Source organism: Mobula birostris, chromosome 1, assembly GCF_030028105.1.
Source record: "Mobula birostris isolate sMobBir1 chromosome 1, sMobBir1.hap1, whole genome shotgun sequence".
In the NCBI taxonomy this organism is placed as follows: domain Eukaryota; kingdom Metazoa; phylum Chordata; class Chondrichthyes; order Myliobatiformes; family Myliobatidae; genus Mobula; species Mobula birostris.
The window spans coordinates 254,202,338-254,216,037 of NC_092370.1; the positions used below are offsets into that span (position 1 = coordinate 254,202,338).

General features: G+C 47.0%; 1 protein-coding gene across 6 annotated transcripts in view; it reads left to right on the forward strand.

The window, feature by feature from the left end:
- Positions 1 to 13,700, forward strand: part of syne3 (spectrin repeat containing, nuclear envelope family member 3) — a 175,207-nt gene that overhangs the window by 133,503 nt on the left and 28,004 nt on the right. For 4 of the 6 annotated variants that reach the window (XM_072274879.1, XM_072274898.1, XM_072274869.1 and 1 more), the window contains one exon: positions 10,019 to 10,168. The exons of 1 other annotated variant lie outside the window; for it this stretch is intronic. In XM_072274879.1, coding sequence (XP_072130980.1) covers positions 10,019 to 10,168 — 150 coding nt within the window. Of the gene's footprint in view, positions 1 to 10,018; positions 10,169 to 13,035; positions 13,219 to 13,700 lie in introns of all 6 variants that reach the window. One more of the 6 variants, XM_072274903.1, reaches the window with a different exon arrangement.

The window sequence follows — 13,700 nt, forward strand, 5'->3', positions numbered from 1 at the left end:
CATCCTCAACTCCTAGTCGGGGCTGGTAGGCGAACTGGAGGGGATCTAAGTGTGGCCTGACCATAGGCCGGTGCAGCTCCAGAACAAGTCTCTCCAGGGTCTTCATGATGTGGGAGGTCAATGCCACCGGTCTGTAGTCACTGAGGCCGCTGGGGCACGGCGTCTTCGGCACAGGGACGAGGCAGGACGTCTTCCACAGTTCAGGAACCCTCCGGAGCCTCAGGCTCAGGTTGGATACATGGCGAAGTACTCCACATAGCTGAGGGGCACAGGCTTTGAACACCCTGGTACTGACACCATCCGGTCCTGCAGCCTTGCTTGGATTGAGACGTTTTAGCTGTATTCTCACCTGTTCAGCTGTGAAGCCCACTGTGGTGGTTTCGTGTGGGGAAGGGGTATAGACATGAGAGCAGGGTGGGGGACTGTGAGGAGGGGTAGGAGGGGAGAGTGGAATATGTGTTGGTTAGGGGCCGACAACAGATGGCTCATGTGGGGGATGGGCAGGGGCCACAACGTCATATCTGTTAAAGAACAGGTTAAGTTCATTGGTCCTGTCCACACTGCCTATAGTGAGGCGACCAGAACTGGACACAGTACTCCAAGTGTGGCCTAACCAGAGTTTTATAGAGCTGCATCATTACATCGCGACTCTTAAACTCTATCCCTCGACTTATGAAAGCTAACACCCCTTAAGCTTTCTTAGCTACCCTATCCACCTGTGAGGCAACTTTCAGGGATTTGTGGATATGTACCCCCAGATCCCTCTGCTCCTCCACACTACCAAGTATCCTGCCATTTACTTTGTACTCTGCCTTGGAGTTTGTCCTTCCAAAGTATACCACCTCACACTTCTCCGGTTTGAACTTCATCTGCCACTTCTCAGCCCACTTCTGCATCCTATCAATGTCCCTCTGCAATCTTTGACAATCCTCTACACTATCTACAACACCACCCACCTTTGTGTCGTCTGCAAACTTGCCAACCCACCCTTCTACCCCCACATCCAGGTCGTTAATAAAAATCACGAAAAGTAGAGGTCCCAGAACAGACCCTTGTGGGACACCACCAGTCACAATCCTCCAATCTGAATGTACTCCCTCCACCACGACCCTCGCATTAACCCTAATGCAAATCCACCTGGCCAAACATCCCTGGATCCCATGCCTTCTGACTTTCTGAATAAGCCTACTGTGTGGAACCTTGTCAAATGCCATACTAAAATCCATATAGATCACATCCACTGCACTACCCTCATCTACCCTCATTTATATGCCTTGTCACCTCCTCAAAGAACTCTATCAGGCTTGTTAGACACGATCTGCCCTTCACAGAGCCATGCTGACTGTCCCTGCTCAGACCATGATTCTCTAAATGCCCAGAGATCCTATCTCTAAGAAACTTTTCCAACAGCTTTCCCACCACAGATGTAAGGGTCACTGGTCTATAATTACCCGGACTATCCCTACTACCTTTTTTTGAACAAGGGGACAACATTCGCCTCCCTCCAATCCTCCTGTACCGTTCCCGTGGACAACGAGGACATAAAGATCCTAGCCAGAGGCTCAGCATTCTCTTCCCTCACCTCGTGGAGCAGCCTGGGGAATATTCTGTCAGGCCCCAGGGACTTATCCGTCCGAATGTATCTTAACAACTCCAACACCTCCTCTCCCTTAATATCAACATGCTCCAGAACATCAACCTCACTCATATTGTCCTCACCATCATCAAGTTCCCTCTCATTGGTGAATACTGAAGAGAAGTATTCATTGAGGACCTCGCTCACTTCCACAGCCTCCAGGCACATCTTCCCACCTTTATCTCTAATCGGTCCTACCTTCACTCCTGTCATCCTTTTTTTCTTCACATAATTGAAGAATGCCTTGTGGTTTTCCTTTACTCTACTCGCCAAGGCCTTCTCATGCCCCCTTCATGCTCTTCTCAGCCCCTTCTTAAGTCCTTTCTTGCTTCCCTATATTCCTCAATAGACCCATCTGATCCTTGCTTCCTGAATCTCATGTATACTGCCTTCTTCCACCGACTGGATTTTCCACTTCACTTGTCAGCCATGGTTCCTTCACCCTACCATTCTTTATCTTCCTTACCAGGACAAATTTATCTCTAACATCCTGCAAGAGATCTCTAAACATTGACCACATGTCCATAGTACATTTCCCTGCAAAAACATCATCCCAATTCACACCTGCAAGTTCTAGCCTTGTAACCTCATAATTTGCCCTTCCCCAATTAAAAATTTTCCTGTCCTCTCTGATTCTATCCTTTTCCATGATAATGCTAAAGGCCAGGGAGCAGTGGTCACTGTTCCCCAGATGCTCACCCACTGAGAGATCTGTGACCTGACGCAGTTCTTTACCTAGTACTAGATCTAGTATGGCATTCCCCCTAGTCGGCCTGTCCACATATTATGACAGAAACCGTCCTGGCCACACTTAACAAACTCTGCCCCATCTAAACCCTTGGAACTAATCAGGTGCCAATCAATATTAGGGAAGTTAAAGTCACCCGTGATAACAACCGTTATTTTTGCACCTTTCCAAAATCTGCCTCCCAATCTGCTCCTCGGTATCTCTGCTGCTACCAGGGGGCCTATAGAATACCCCCAATAGAGTAACTGCTCCCTTCCTGTTCCTGACTTCCACCCATACTGACTCCAAAGAGGATCCTGCTGCATTACCCACCCTTTCTGTAGCTGTAATAGTATCCCTGACCAGTAATGACACCCCTCCTCCCCTTTTTCTGCCTTCTCTATCCCTTTTAAAGCACTGAAATCCAGGAATATTGAGAATCCATTCCTGCCCTGATGCCAGCCAAGTCTCTGTAATGACCACTACTTTATAATTCCATATATGTATCCAAGCTGTCAGTTCATCACCTGTATTCCTGATGCTTCTTGCATTGAGGAACACACATTTCAGCCCTTCTACCTTACTGTCTTTACACCGTTTATTCTGCTTCTCTTTCCTCATAGCCTCTCTATACGTTAGATCTGGCTTTACTCCATGCACTACTTTCACTGCTGTATCGCTATGGGTCCCATTCCCCTTGCAAATTAGTTTAAACCCTCCCAAACCATGCTAGCAGGCCTACCTGCAAGGATATTGCTCCCCCTCAAGTTCAGGTGCAATCCATCCAATCTGTACTGGTCCCACCTTTCCCAGAAGAGATCCCAGTGATCCAAAAATCTAAAACCCTGCTCCCTGCACCAACTCCTCAGCCACGCATTCAACTGCCATCTCCTCTAGTCCTTACCATCACTGTCACGTAGCACTGGCAGAAATCCTGAGAACGCCATCCTTGAGGTCCTGTACCTCAGCCTTCTGCCTAGTTCCCGAAACTCACACTTCAGGACCTCATCCCTCTTCCTGCCTATGTCTTCCTGCCTATTTCTACGAATTTAGAGGAATGCGGGGAGATCTTCTTTGAAACATGCCAAATGTTGAAAGGACTGGATGGGGGGGGATATGGAGAGGATATTTCCTCTGGTGGGGGTATCCAGATCTAGAGGACACAGCCTCAAAATTGATGGGTGATCTTTTAGAATGGGTAAGGAGAATTTTTTTTAGCCAGAGAGTAGTGAATCTGTGGAATGCTCTGCCTCAGACTGCGGTGGAGGCTATGTCTGTGTGTATATTTAAGTGGGAAGTTGATAATTTCCTGATCGGTCATGGCATCAAAGGATATGGTGGTAAGGCAGGTATATGGGGTTGAGTGGGATCCGGGATCAGCCATGATGGAATGGCGGGGCATGCTCGATGGACTAAATGACCTAATTCTGCTCCAATGTCTTCTGGTCTTATGGTTCTGGGTGATGGGGGTAGTTAATGATTGATGCCGCCTTTTTGAGGCACCGCTCATTGAAGGCAACCAGGATGATAGGTAATCTGTAGTGCCCATGATGCAGCTCACTGAATTTACCACTTTCTACAGATTACTTAGATCCTTTCCAGTGCCCACCAGATGTTAGAGCAAAAGTACGTTCAGCCAGATAGTTTAAGATGTATCTATTTTAATGCAAGGATCATCATAAACAAGGTGGATGAACTTAGAGTGTGGATCAATACATGGAACTATGACATTGTGGCAGAAACTTGGATGTCTCAGGGTCAGGAATGGCTGCTGAGTGTGCCGGGCTTTAGGTGTTTCAAAAAGGTCAGGGAGGGAGGCAAAAGAGGTGGGAGCGTGCCATTGCTCATCAGGGATAGTACCTCAGCTACAGAAAAGGAGGAAGTCATGGAGGGATTGCCTACTGAGTCAGTATGGGTGGAAGTCAGAAACAGGAAAGGGGCAATAACTACTGGGTGATTTTTATAGACCTCCAATTGTAGCGGAGACATTGAAGAGCAGATAGGGAGGCAGATTCTGGAACGGTGCAATAATAATAGGGCTGTTGTGATGGGTAATTTTAACTTTCCTAATATTGACTGGCATCTCCTTAGAGCAGGGGGTTTAGATAGGGTCGAGTTTGTTAGGTGTGTCCAGCGAGGTTTTCTGACAACTCGAGGAGAGGCTGTACGTGATCTGGTATTGGGAAATGGTCAGATGTCTGATCTCTCGGTGGAAGAGCATTTTGGAGGTAGTGATCACAACCTTATCTCCTTTACCATAGCACTGGAGAGGGATGGGAGCAGATAGTTTGGGAAAACATTTGAAGCACCCGGGTTCGGTTGGCTGCGTAAGTCTGGGAAAGGCAATCTCCAGCCCCAGCTCCGGGTCAAATCCTACAAAGTCTTCTCTCCAGCAACACACATAAAAGTTGCTGGTGAACGCAGCAGGCCAGGCAGCATCTCTAGGAAGAGGTACAGTCGACGTTTCGGGCTGAGACCCTTTGTCAGGACTAACTGAAAGAAGAGATAGTAAGGGATTTGAAAGTGGGAGGGGGAGGGGGAGATCCAAAATGATAGGAGAAGACAGGAGGGGGAGGGATGGAGCCAAGAGCTGGACAGTTGATTGGCAAAAGGAATATGAGAGGAACATGGGACAGGAGGCCTAGGGAGAAAGAAAAGGGGGGGGGGAAGCCCTGAGGATGGGCAAGGGGTATAGTGAGAGGGACAGAGGGAGAAAAAGAGAGAGAGAAAAAGTATGTGTGTATATAAATAAATAAATAACGGATGGGGTACGAGGGAGAGGTGGGGCATTAGCGGAAGTTTGAGAAGTCAATGTTTACGCCATCAGGTTGGAGGCTACCCAGACGGAATATAAGGTATTGTTCCTCCAACTTGAGTGTGACTTCATCTTGACAGTAGAGGAGGCCGTGGATAGACATCAGAATGGGAATGGGACGTGGAATTAAAATACGTGGCCACTGGGAGATCCTGCTTTCTCTGGTGGACAGAGCGTAGGTGTTCAGTGAAATGATCTCCCAGTCTGCGTCAGGTCTCGCCAATATATAGAAGGCCACATCGGGAGCACCGGATGCAGTATATCACCCCAGCCGACTCACAGGTGAAGTGTCGCCTCACTTGGAAGGACTGTCTGGGGCCCTGAATGGTGGTGAGGGAGGAAGTGTAAGGGCATGTGTAGCACTTGTTCTGCTTACAAGGATAAGTGCCAGGAGGGAGATCGATGGGGAGGAATGGGGGAGACGAATGGACAAGGGAGTCGCGTAGGGAGAGATCCCTGTGGAAAGCAGAGAGAGGGGAGGGAAAGATGTGCTTAGTGGTGGGATCGCGTTGGAGGTGGCGGAAGTTACAGAGAATTATATGTTGGACTTGGAGGCTGGTGGGGGGGTAGGTGAGGACAACGGGAACCCTATTCCTAGTGGGGTGGCTGGAGGATGGAGTGAGAGCAGATGTGCGTGAAATGGGGGAGATGTGTTTGAGAGCAGAGTTGATGGTGGAGGAAGGGAAGCCCCTTTCTTTAAAAAAGGAGGACATCTCCCTCGTCCTGGAATGAAAACCTCATCCTGAGAGCAGATGCGGTGGAGACGGAGGAATTGCGAGAAGGGGATGGCATTTTTGCAAGAGACAGCGTGAGAAGAGGAATAGTCCAGATAGCTGTGTCAAGAGACAGGGTGAGACACACTCAGTTTGGAGGAACACCACCTTATATCACACTCAGGTTGGAGGAACAACACCTTATATTAAGATGAAGCCACACTCAAGTTGGAGGAACAACACCTTATGTTCCGTCTGGGTAGCCTCCAACCTGATGGCATGAACATTGACTTCTCAAACTTCCGCTAATGCCCCACCTCCCCCTCGTACCCCATCTGTTATTTATTTATTTATATACACACATACTTTTTCTCTCTCTCTTTTTCTCCCTCTGTCCCTCTCACTATACCCCTTGCCCATCCTCAGGGCTTTTTCCCCCCCTCCCCTCTTTTCTTTCTCCCTGGGCCTCCTGTCCCATGATCCTCTCATATCCCTTTTGCCAATCAACTGTCCAGCTCTTGGCTCCATCCCTCCTCCTCTTGTCTTCTCCTATTATTTTGGATCTCTCTCTCCCCCTCCCACTTTCAAATCTTTTACTAGCTCTTCTTACAGTTAGTCCTGACGAAGGGTCTCGGGCCGAAATGTCAACTGTACCTCTTCCTAGAGATGCTGCCTGGCCTGCTGCGTTCACCAGCAACTTTTATGTGTGTTGCTTGAAATTCCAGCATCTGCAGATTTCCTCGTGTTTGTGTCTTTTCTCCAGCGTCTTCTCTCTTCATCCTCCTTGATCCACAAGCCCCAAGCCCAACATTAGTGGCCCTCACCAGTTAAACCTCCCCTTAATCTGGCCATCCTAAATGGATGGCACACATTTCTCCTATCTCTTATCTTCAACAGTAACCCAAACAAGCAGCTTGCAGCAGCATAACAGTTAAAAAAAAATGAACCATGGCATTACACATTTAATTGGGGTAGGGGAAATATGATGCTATTAGCCAGAAACTTGGGAGCAGATGTTCTCAAGGAAATACACGGCAGAAATGTGACAAATGTTCAGGGAATATTTGCAAGGCGTTCTGTATAGGTATGTTCTATTGAGGCACGGAAAGGATGGTAGGGTAAAAGAACCATGGTGTTTAAAGGATGTAGAAAATCTAGTTAGAGGAAAAGAAAAGCTTATGAAAGATTCAAGAAACTAAGTACTGTTAAAGCTCTAGAAAATTACAAGGTTGCCAGGAAGGAGTTTAAGAATGAAATTATGAGAACCAGAAGGTGCCATGAGAAGGCCTTGGTGAGCAGGATAAAGGATAACCTCAAGGCATCTACTAGTACGTGAAGAGCAAGAGGATGAGCCGTGTGAGAATAGGACCAATCAGGTGTGATAGTGGAAACTTGTGCATGGAGGCAGAGGAGGTAGCAGAGGTACTTAATGAATACTTTGCTTCACTATTCACCAGGAAAATAGACCTTGGCAATTATGCAGATAACTTACTGTGGCTGGAAATGCTTGAGTATTTGGTGGTGGTGGCATCCGTTAGTCTCGCGAGACTATAGATTTGTGCCTGGAAGGTCTTGCTTCAGTCTGTGTTAGAGTAGCGTCTGTTGTAGCTGTAGAGGCCTACATGGGGGTGACAGTCTCGGCTGCATCGTCTGCACTTGAAGGCGCTGTCCTCCAGTGTTATCTTGGTGCTGTTTTTCCGATGAGTGCGCTTTTCTCCAGCAGCAAGCCTCAGCTTCTCTTCTCCGCTTTTTAGACCTCTGCGTAGTTCCAGCCTCCAGTAAGAGCGATCGCTTACGATGTCCTCCCACCTCTCGACGTTCACTTTCAGTGACTTCATGTCTCTTGCAAACGTCTTTGAAACAAAGGTGGGGCCGCCCTTGTGCTCTCTTGCCAGAGGTCAGTTCCCCGTACAGCAGGTCCTTTGGGATCCTCCCGTCTGACATGCAGTGTACGTGGCCCAGCCAGTGGAGACGGCATTGTTGGAGCAGGGTGAAGAGGCTGGGTATCTGGGCGCGGTCCAGGACCTCATTGTTGGTGACTCGGTCAGTCCACGTGATATCCAGGATGCGCCTCAGGCTGCGAAGGTGGAAGGTGTTGAGATGCCGCTGTTGTCTGTACTAGAGGCTCCAGGTCTCGCTGCCGTAAAGCAGTGTGCTGAGGATGCAGGCCCTGTAGACTGCAACTTTGGTGTGCGTCGTCAGCTTTCTGTTCTCCCAGACTCTCTTTGTCAGCCTGGCAAATGTTGAGGCTGCTTGTCCGATCCGTCTGTTGATCTCGGGGTCTAGGGAGAGGCTGTCCGTGATGGTGGAGCCAAGGTACGTAAACTTGTGAACTATCTCCAGCTCGTAGTTGTTGATGGTAATGGCAGGGGGGTGCTCAATGTCTTGGCCCAACACGTTGGTTTTCTTCAGGCTGATGGTCAAGCTGAAGTCCTGGCAGGCTCTTGAGAAGCTGTCCATGAGGCGTTGCAGTTACTCTTCAGAGTGTGTTGCCACTGCCGCATCATCTGTAAACAACATGTCCCTGATGAGTACTTCACGAACCTTGGTTTTTGCCCTTGGCCAAGACAGACGGAACAGCCTCCCGTCCGATCTGGTGTGGAGGTAGATACCATCAGTTGATGTTCCAAAGGTGTGTTTCAGCATGACTGCGAAGAAGATGCCAAACAGGGTGGGGGCAAGCACACAGCCCTGCTTCACACCGCTGCGGATGTTGAAGGCCTCCAAAGAAGAGCCGTCGAACTGAACGACACCCTTCATGTCTGTGTGGAATGACTGAACTATCCTGAGGAACCTCGGGTATATAGACATTATATACCCAAGATTATATTGAGTATATAGACATTAAGAAAAAGGATGTGCTGGAGCTTTTGAAAAGCATTTAGTTAGATAAGTCACTGGGTCTGTACAAGATAGACCCCAGGCTACTGTGTGGAGGAGATTGGACAGTGCTGTGGGTGTTAGCAGGTCCTGCTAACGAGCCATGTTTTCATACGAGCCTTGTGGGGGGGGGGGGGCGGGTTACACAGCAAGTGTATATATGTCTGTTAAGTAGTTAAGTTAAAATAAGTAGTGCAAAAAAAAATAGTGAGGTAGTCTTTATGGGTTCAATGTCCATTTAGAAATCAGATGAGTATTGCAGGTGCCCTTGTCAATCCATGTTGTTACCAATTTGTTCAAACAGAATTATGCTTCTCACTGAGCCATGCTGTCTTATCTTTCTTTAATTCCTGCCTTTCCAAGTGTATCTTAATCCCATCCCTCATAATGTTTTTAGTACTTTCACACCAATGATGTTTTCAGGTGGCATTGTAGAGATCCATATCTACCAAAGGAGATATAAGGCTCTCCTTCCCTCCATTAGCCTGCAGGTCACCCTTGGGCAAGGTGTAGCACCTGCTTAGCCCCTGATCAGGGTCACTTGAAGCCATGGGAGCAGGAGATTGATGGTCATATAAGAAGGTGCTGCATATCACAATTCTCTGAACAGTATTGATAATGGTTGGAGTCACCCACCTTGTAAAGACACTGCGCAGAAGGCGGCAATGGAAAACCACTATTGTAGAAAAATTTGCTAAGAACAATCATGGTCATGGAAAGACCATGATCACCCACATCATTCGATCGCTCAAGCTACACATTTTCCGAATTATTTTTACAGCTCATAGTGGTGATGATAATATTTGACTCAAAGGCCTGAGGAAGTTTCCCCTCTGTGGGCAAAGCCTCAAGATACCATCATTGGACTGAGATGAGGAATTGCTTCCCTCTGAGCTTTGAGATACTCTTTAGCTGGAGAGAAATTGAGGGCTCTGGATGAAGCTTAGGAATGTAACTGAGGCCAAATCTCACATAAGTAAGATTCTGACTGAAAAGATGGAACAAGCAGGAGGAATGGAGAAACATCTTTTATACCTAACGAACGGTTTGGATCTGGGAATGGATTGAATGAAGGATCACAGTGGAAGCATGTTTAGAACTCTATCACTATTCAAAGGAAAAGTGTTCAGGGCCATAGAGAGCAGCAGGGAGTGGGACTGACTGCATACTCAGAAGCAAAAGATAATAGATGATGTAGAACTGAAGAAGCCATTCAGCCGAAGACAACTTCTGTTGTTTTATTTCAGGCAAATAATCAAGGCCTTGCTAATTACAAGCTATTGATGAAGAAGTTTGAAGATTGGCTAAAAGGTGAAGATCAAAAATTAACAAATATCTTGGCTGCCAACAATGCCAGGAACGGTAGGGAGAGGAAAAGAAGGAGACAAGTTTTGAAGGTAAATGAGGTTATTTCAATGGCCAGCTGTTCACTTGGGCATTTTGTGATGGTGTATTAACTTCATATTTTATTTCCATGTAACATTGGCTATTAGCTTCATTGAGTTTCACCAGTTTTCAATCCAGTTCCCCCATTTAATTCCCTGTAACCTATTCCATCTCATCAATTCTCCACTGAATCACCCACCTAACCATGGGTAATTTGTGTGACCAATTAACCTACCAACCAGCATGTCTTTAGGACAGAAGAGGGACCAGGAAAACCAGTGGTACAGATGCACTCACAGGAAGGTAAAAACTATGCAAGCATCGGAAATGAAGGTCAAACCTGAGTCACTTGGTGTGTGGGGAAACAGTATGATCTTACATGTATCTTCAGCTCTTCCTGAAGGAGATAAGGACATTGAATTGCCCAGAGCACCAGAAGACAGTGGATAATTTGGCAGCACAACATCCTTGCAATGTTTAGAGCTAGGACTATTATTGGCAAAGGTAAACACAAAATAATCTGCAGATGCTGGGGTCAAAGCAACACTCAACACGCTGGAGGAACTCAGCAGGTCGGGCAGCATCCGTGGAAAAGATCGGTCGATGTTTCGGGCCGGAACCCGTCGTCAGGACTGTAGGGGATAGGGGCAGAGGCCCTATAAAGAAGGTGGGGGGAGGGTGGGAAGGAGAAGGCTGGTAGGTTCCAGGTGAGAAACCAGTAAGAGGAAAGATAAAGAGGTGGGGAAAGGGAGGCAGGGAGGTGATAGGCAGGAAAGGTGAAGAACGAATAGGGGAAAACACAATGGGTAGTAGAAGGAGGCGGAACCAAGAGGGAGGTGGTTGGCAGCTGGGGGAGGGGGCAGAGTGACATGGGGATAGGGGAAGGGAGGGGGAGGGAATTACCAGAAGTTGGAGAATTCTATGTTCATACCAAGGGGCTGGAGACTACCTAGACGGTATATGAGGTGTTGCTCCTCCAACCTGAGTTTAGCCTCATCATGGCAGTAGAGGAGGCCATGTATGGACATACCTGAATGGGAGTGGGAAGCAGAGTTGAAGTGGGTGGCCACTGGGAGATCCTGTCTGTTTTGGCGGACGGAGCGGGGGTGCTCGACGAAGCGGTCCCCCAATCTGCGTCGGGTTTCACCAATGCAGAGGAGGCCGCACCGGGAGCACCGGATGCAATAGATGATCCCAACAGACTCAAAAGTGAAGTGTTGCCTCACTTGGAAGTACTGTTTGGGGCCCTGAATGGTGGCAAGAGAGGAGATGTAGGGACAGGTGTAGCACTTGCGCTTACAGGGCTAAGTGCCAGGTGGGAGATCCGTGGGGAGGGACGTGTGGACCAGGGAGTTGCGGAGGGACCGATCCCTGTGGAAGGCGGAGAGGGGTGGAGAGGGAAAGATGTGCTAGTGGTGGGGTCCTGTAAAAGGTGGCGGAAGTTGCAGAGGATAATGTGTTGGATCCGGAGGCTAGTGGGGTGGTTCGCAAAGGTGTGGTAGAGAGGTATGGAACAACTATGGTACCTGTTCAAGTGGTGTAATGACCAATAAATTAAGCTTCTTGATCTGTCCAGTGAGTGATTAATGGTAAAGAGGAAGGTCCTGTCTGAAGACCATAGGACATAGGAGCAGAATTAGGCTATTCAGCCCATTGAGTCTACTCCACTATTCCATCATGGCTGATCCCAGATCCCACTCAACCACATACACCTGCCTTCACGCCATAAGCTTTGATGCTCTGACCAATCAGGAAACTACCAATTTTCACTTTAAATATACCCCCGGTCTTGGCCTCCACAGCTGTCTGTGGCAGAGCTGTCCACAAATTCACTTTCCAGAGACTAGGCTTAACGAGTAGGGTAAAAAAAAAGAGAAAACCTGAACCAACGTGATCAAGAAGCAGACAACATATTGAACTGAATTTTGTGTTCAGAATGTGCTCCCCTCAATATTAGATAAACAAAATGTGATTGAAGATCCTTCCTCATCTCGTCCTGGGGGTTTATCCATTTTTAACCCACAAAGGCATTACGTTTCTCCTCTTTAATTTTGGAAAATTAACATAAGAACATAAGAAATAGGAGCAGGAGTAGGCCATCTGGCCCATCAAGCCTGGTCCGCCATTCAATAAGATCATGGCTGATCTGGCCATGGGTTCATCTCCACCTACCTGCCTTTTGCCCCATAATTCTTAATTCCCCTACTATGCAAAATTACACTAAAGTTTTCTCATTTCCTTGATCACAAATTCCAATTCCTCTGTGAATTCTGATTATTGTCATAGAACAACAGCACAGAACCAGGCCCTTCAACCCATTTTGTCCATGCTGAATTATTATTCTGTCTCTTCTCATTGACCTGCACCCAGACCATAGGCCTCCATACTGCTTCCAGCCAAATATCTCTTAAATGTTGAAATCAAACCTGTCGGCAGTTTGTTCCACACTCCTTACATCCTCTGACTGAATGAGTTCCCTCATGCTTCCCTTAAACATTTCTCCTTTCAGATTCAGATTTAATATCAATGGCAAATGTCATAAAATTTGTTGTTTTGCGGCAGCAGTACATTGCAATAAATAATAATAAAAGCTATAAATAACAAGAAGAAAAATATCTGTAATGCCCTGTAATCTTAAGATTTCTACTGTTATGCTGCAGATATTTTATTTTAGCAGTTCTGTAAAAGCAGTGTGTTCTGTGGGTAGACTACGTTTGGTTTTGGCTAGAAAATAAGGGGCAATGATGTTCAACTCTGGAATATTGTGTTAGCCATTCAGGATGGGGGAGTTGGGAGAGGGTTCTAAAGACAACTGGGCAGAGTGAAATTTATCACAGACAGTATGGTTCACGTTTTTTTGGCGGGAACTGCGGAGAAGACAGAAGGGAAGATGGCTGAGGATGCAGTGGGAAGGAGCGTTTGCCCTTGCATGGAGATTTGTAAAGATGAATGGCTCAAAGGAGGAAGGGCCAATATCCCTGCGAGAGCGGCCGTTGTTCGAGATGGATTTTGAGTGACTTTCAGAATCTGTGTGTTTTCACACAGACCATGGGTCCAGCACGTGAGTAACTCGACAGCTTCAAGATGAGCTCCAAATTTATGTGCACATCTGAACTGGGTTAACTGTAAAGAGCCCTTTTATTTATTTTTTCTTTTTCTTAACTGTTCGATAAAGCTGAAATTTGTAAATATACTTTCTTTATAATTTGATTCAATCTGTTATTTCTTGCCAACCAATAATTGTGTATGGGCCATATTTACAGAGCATTTGCTCAAATAGAGGTTTCTTTAATTGGAACATGACGGTGTTCCTGCTTGGTTGAATCCCAAATCATACCGACCCTAGACGTATAATGTTTATGAAAGGTGACCTTCTCACTGCGGAGTCTCGTGACCGTTAGCAGAGCCAGCTAATGAGTTGTTTGCATACGAGCCTGGTGAAGGGGAGATTTATATATATACACACACACATATATATGTGTGTATATACACACATATACAGACATAGAAATCTGCAGCACATTACAGGCCCTTTGGCCCACA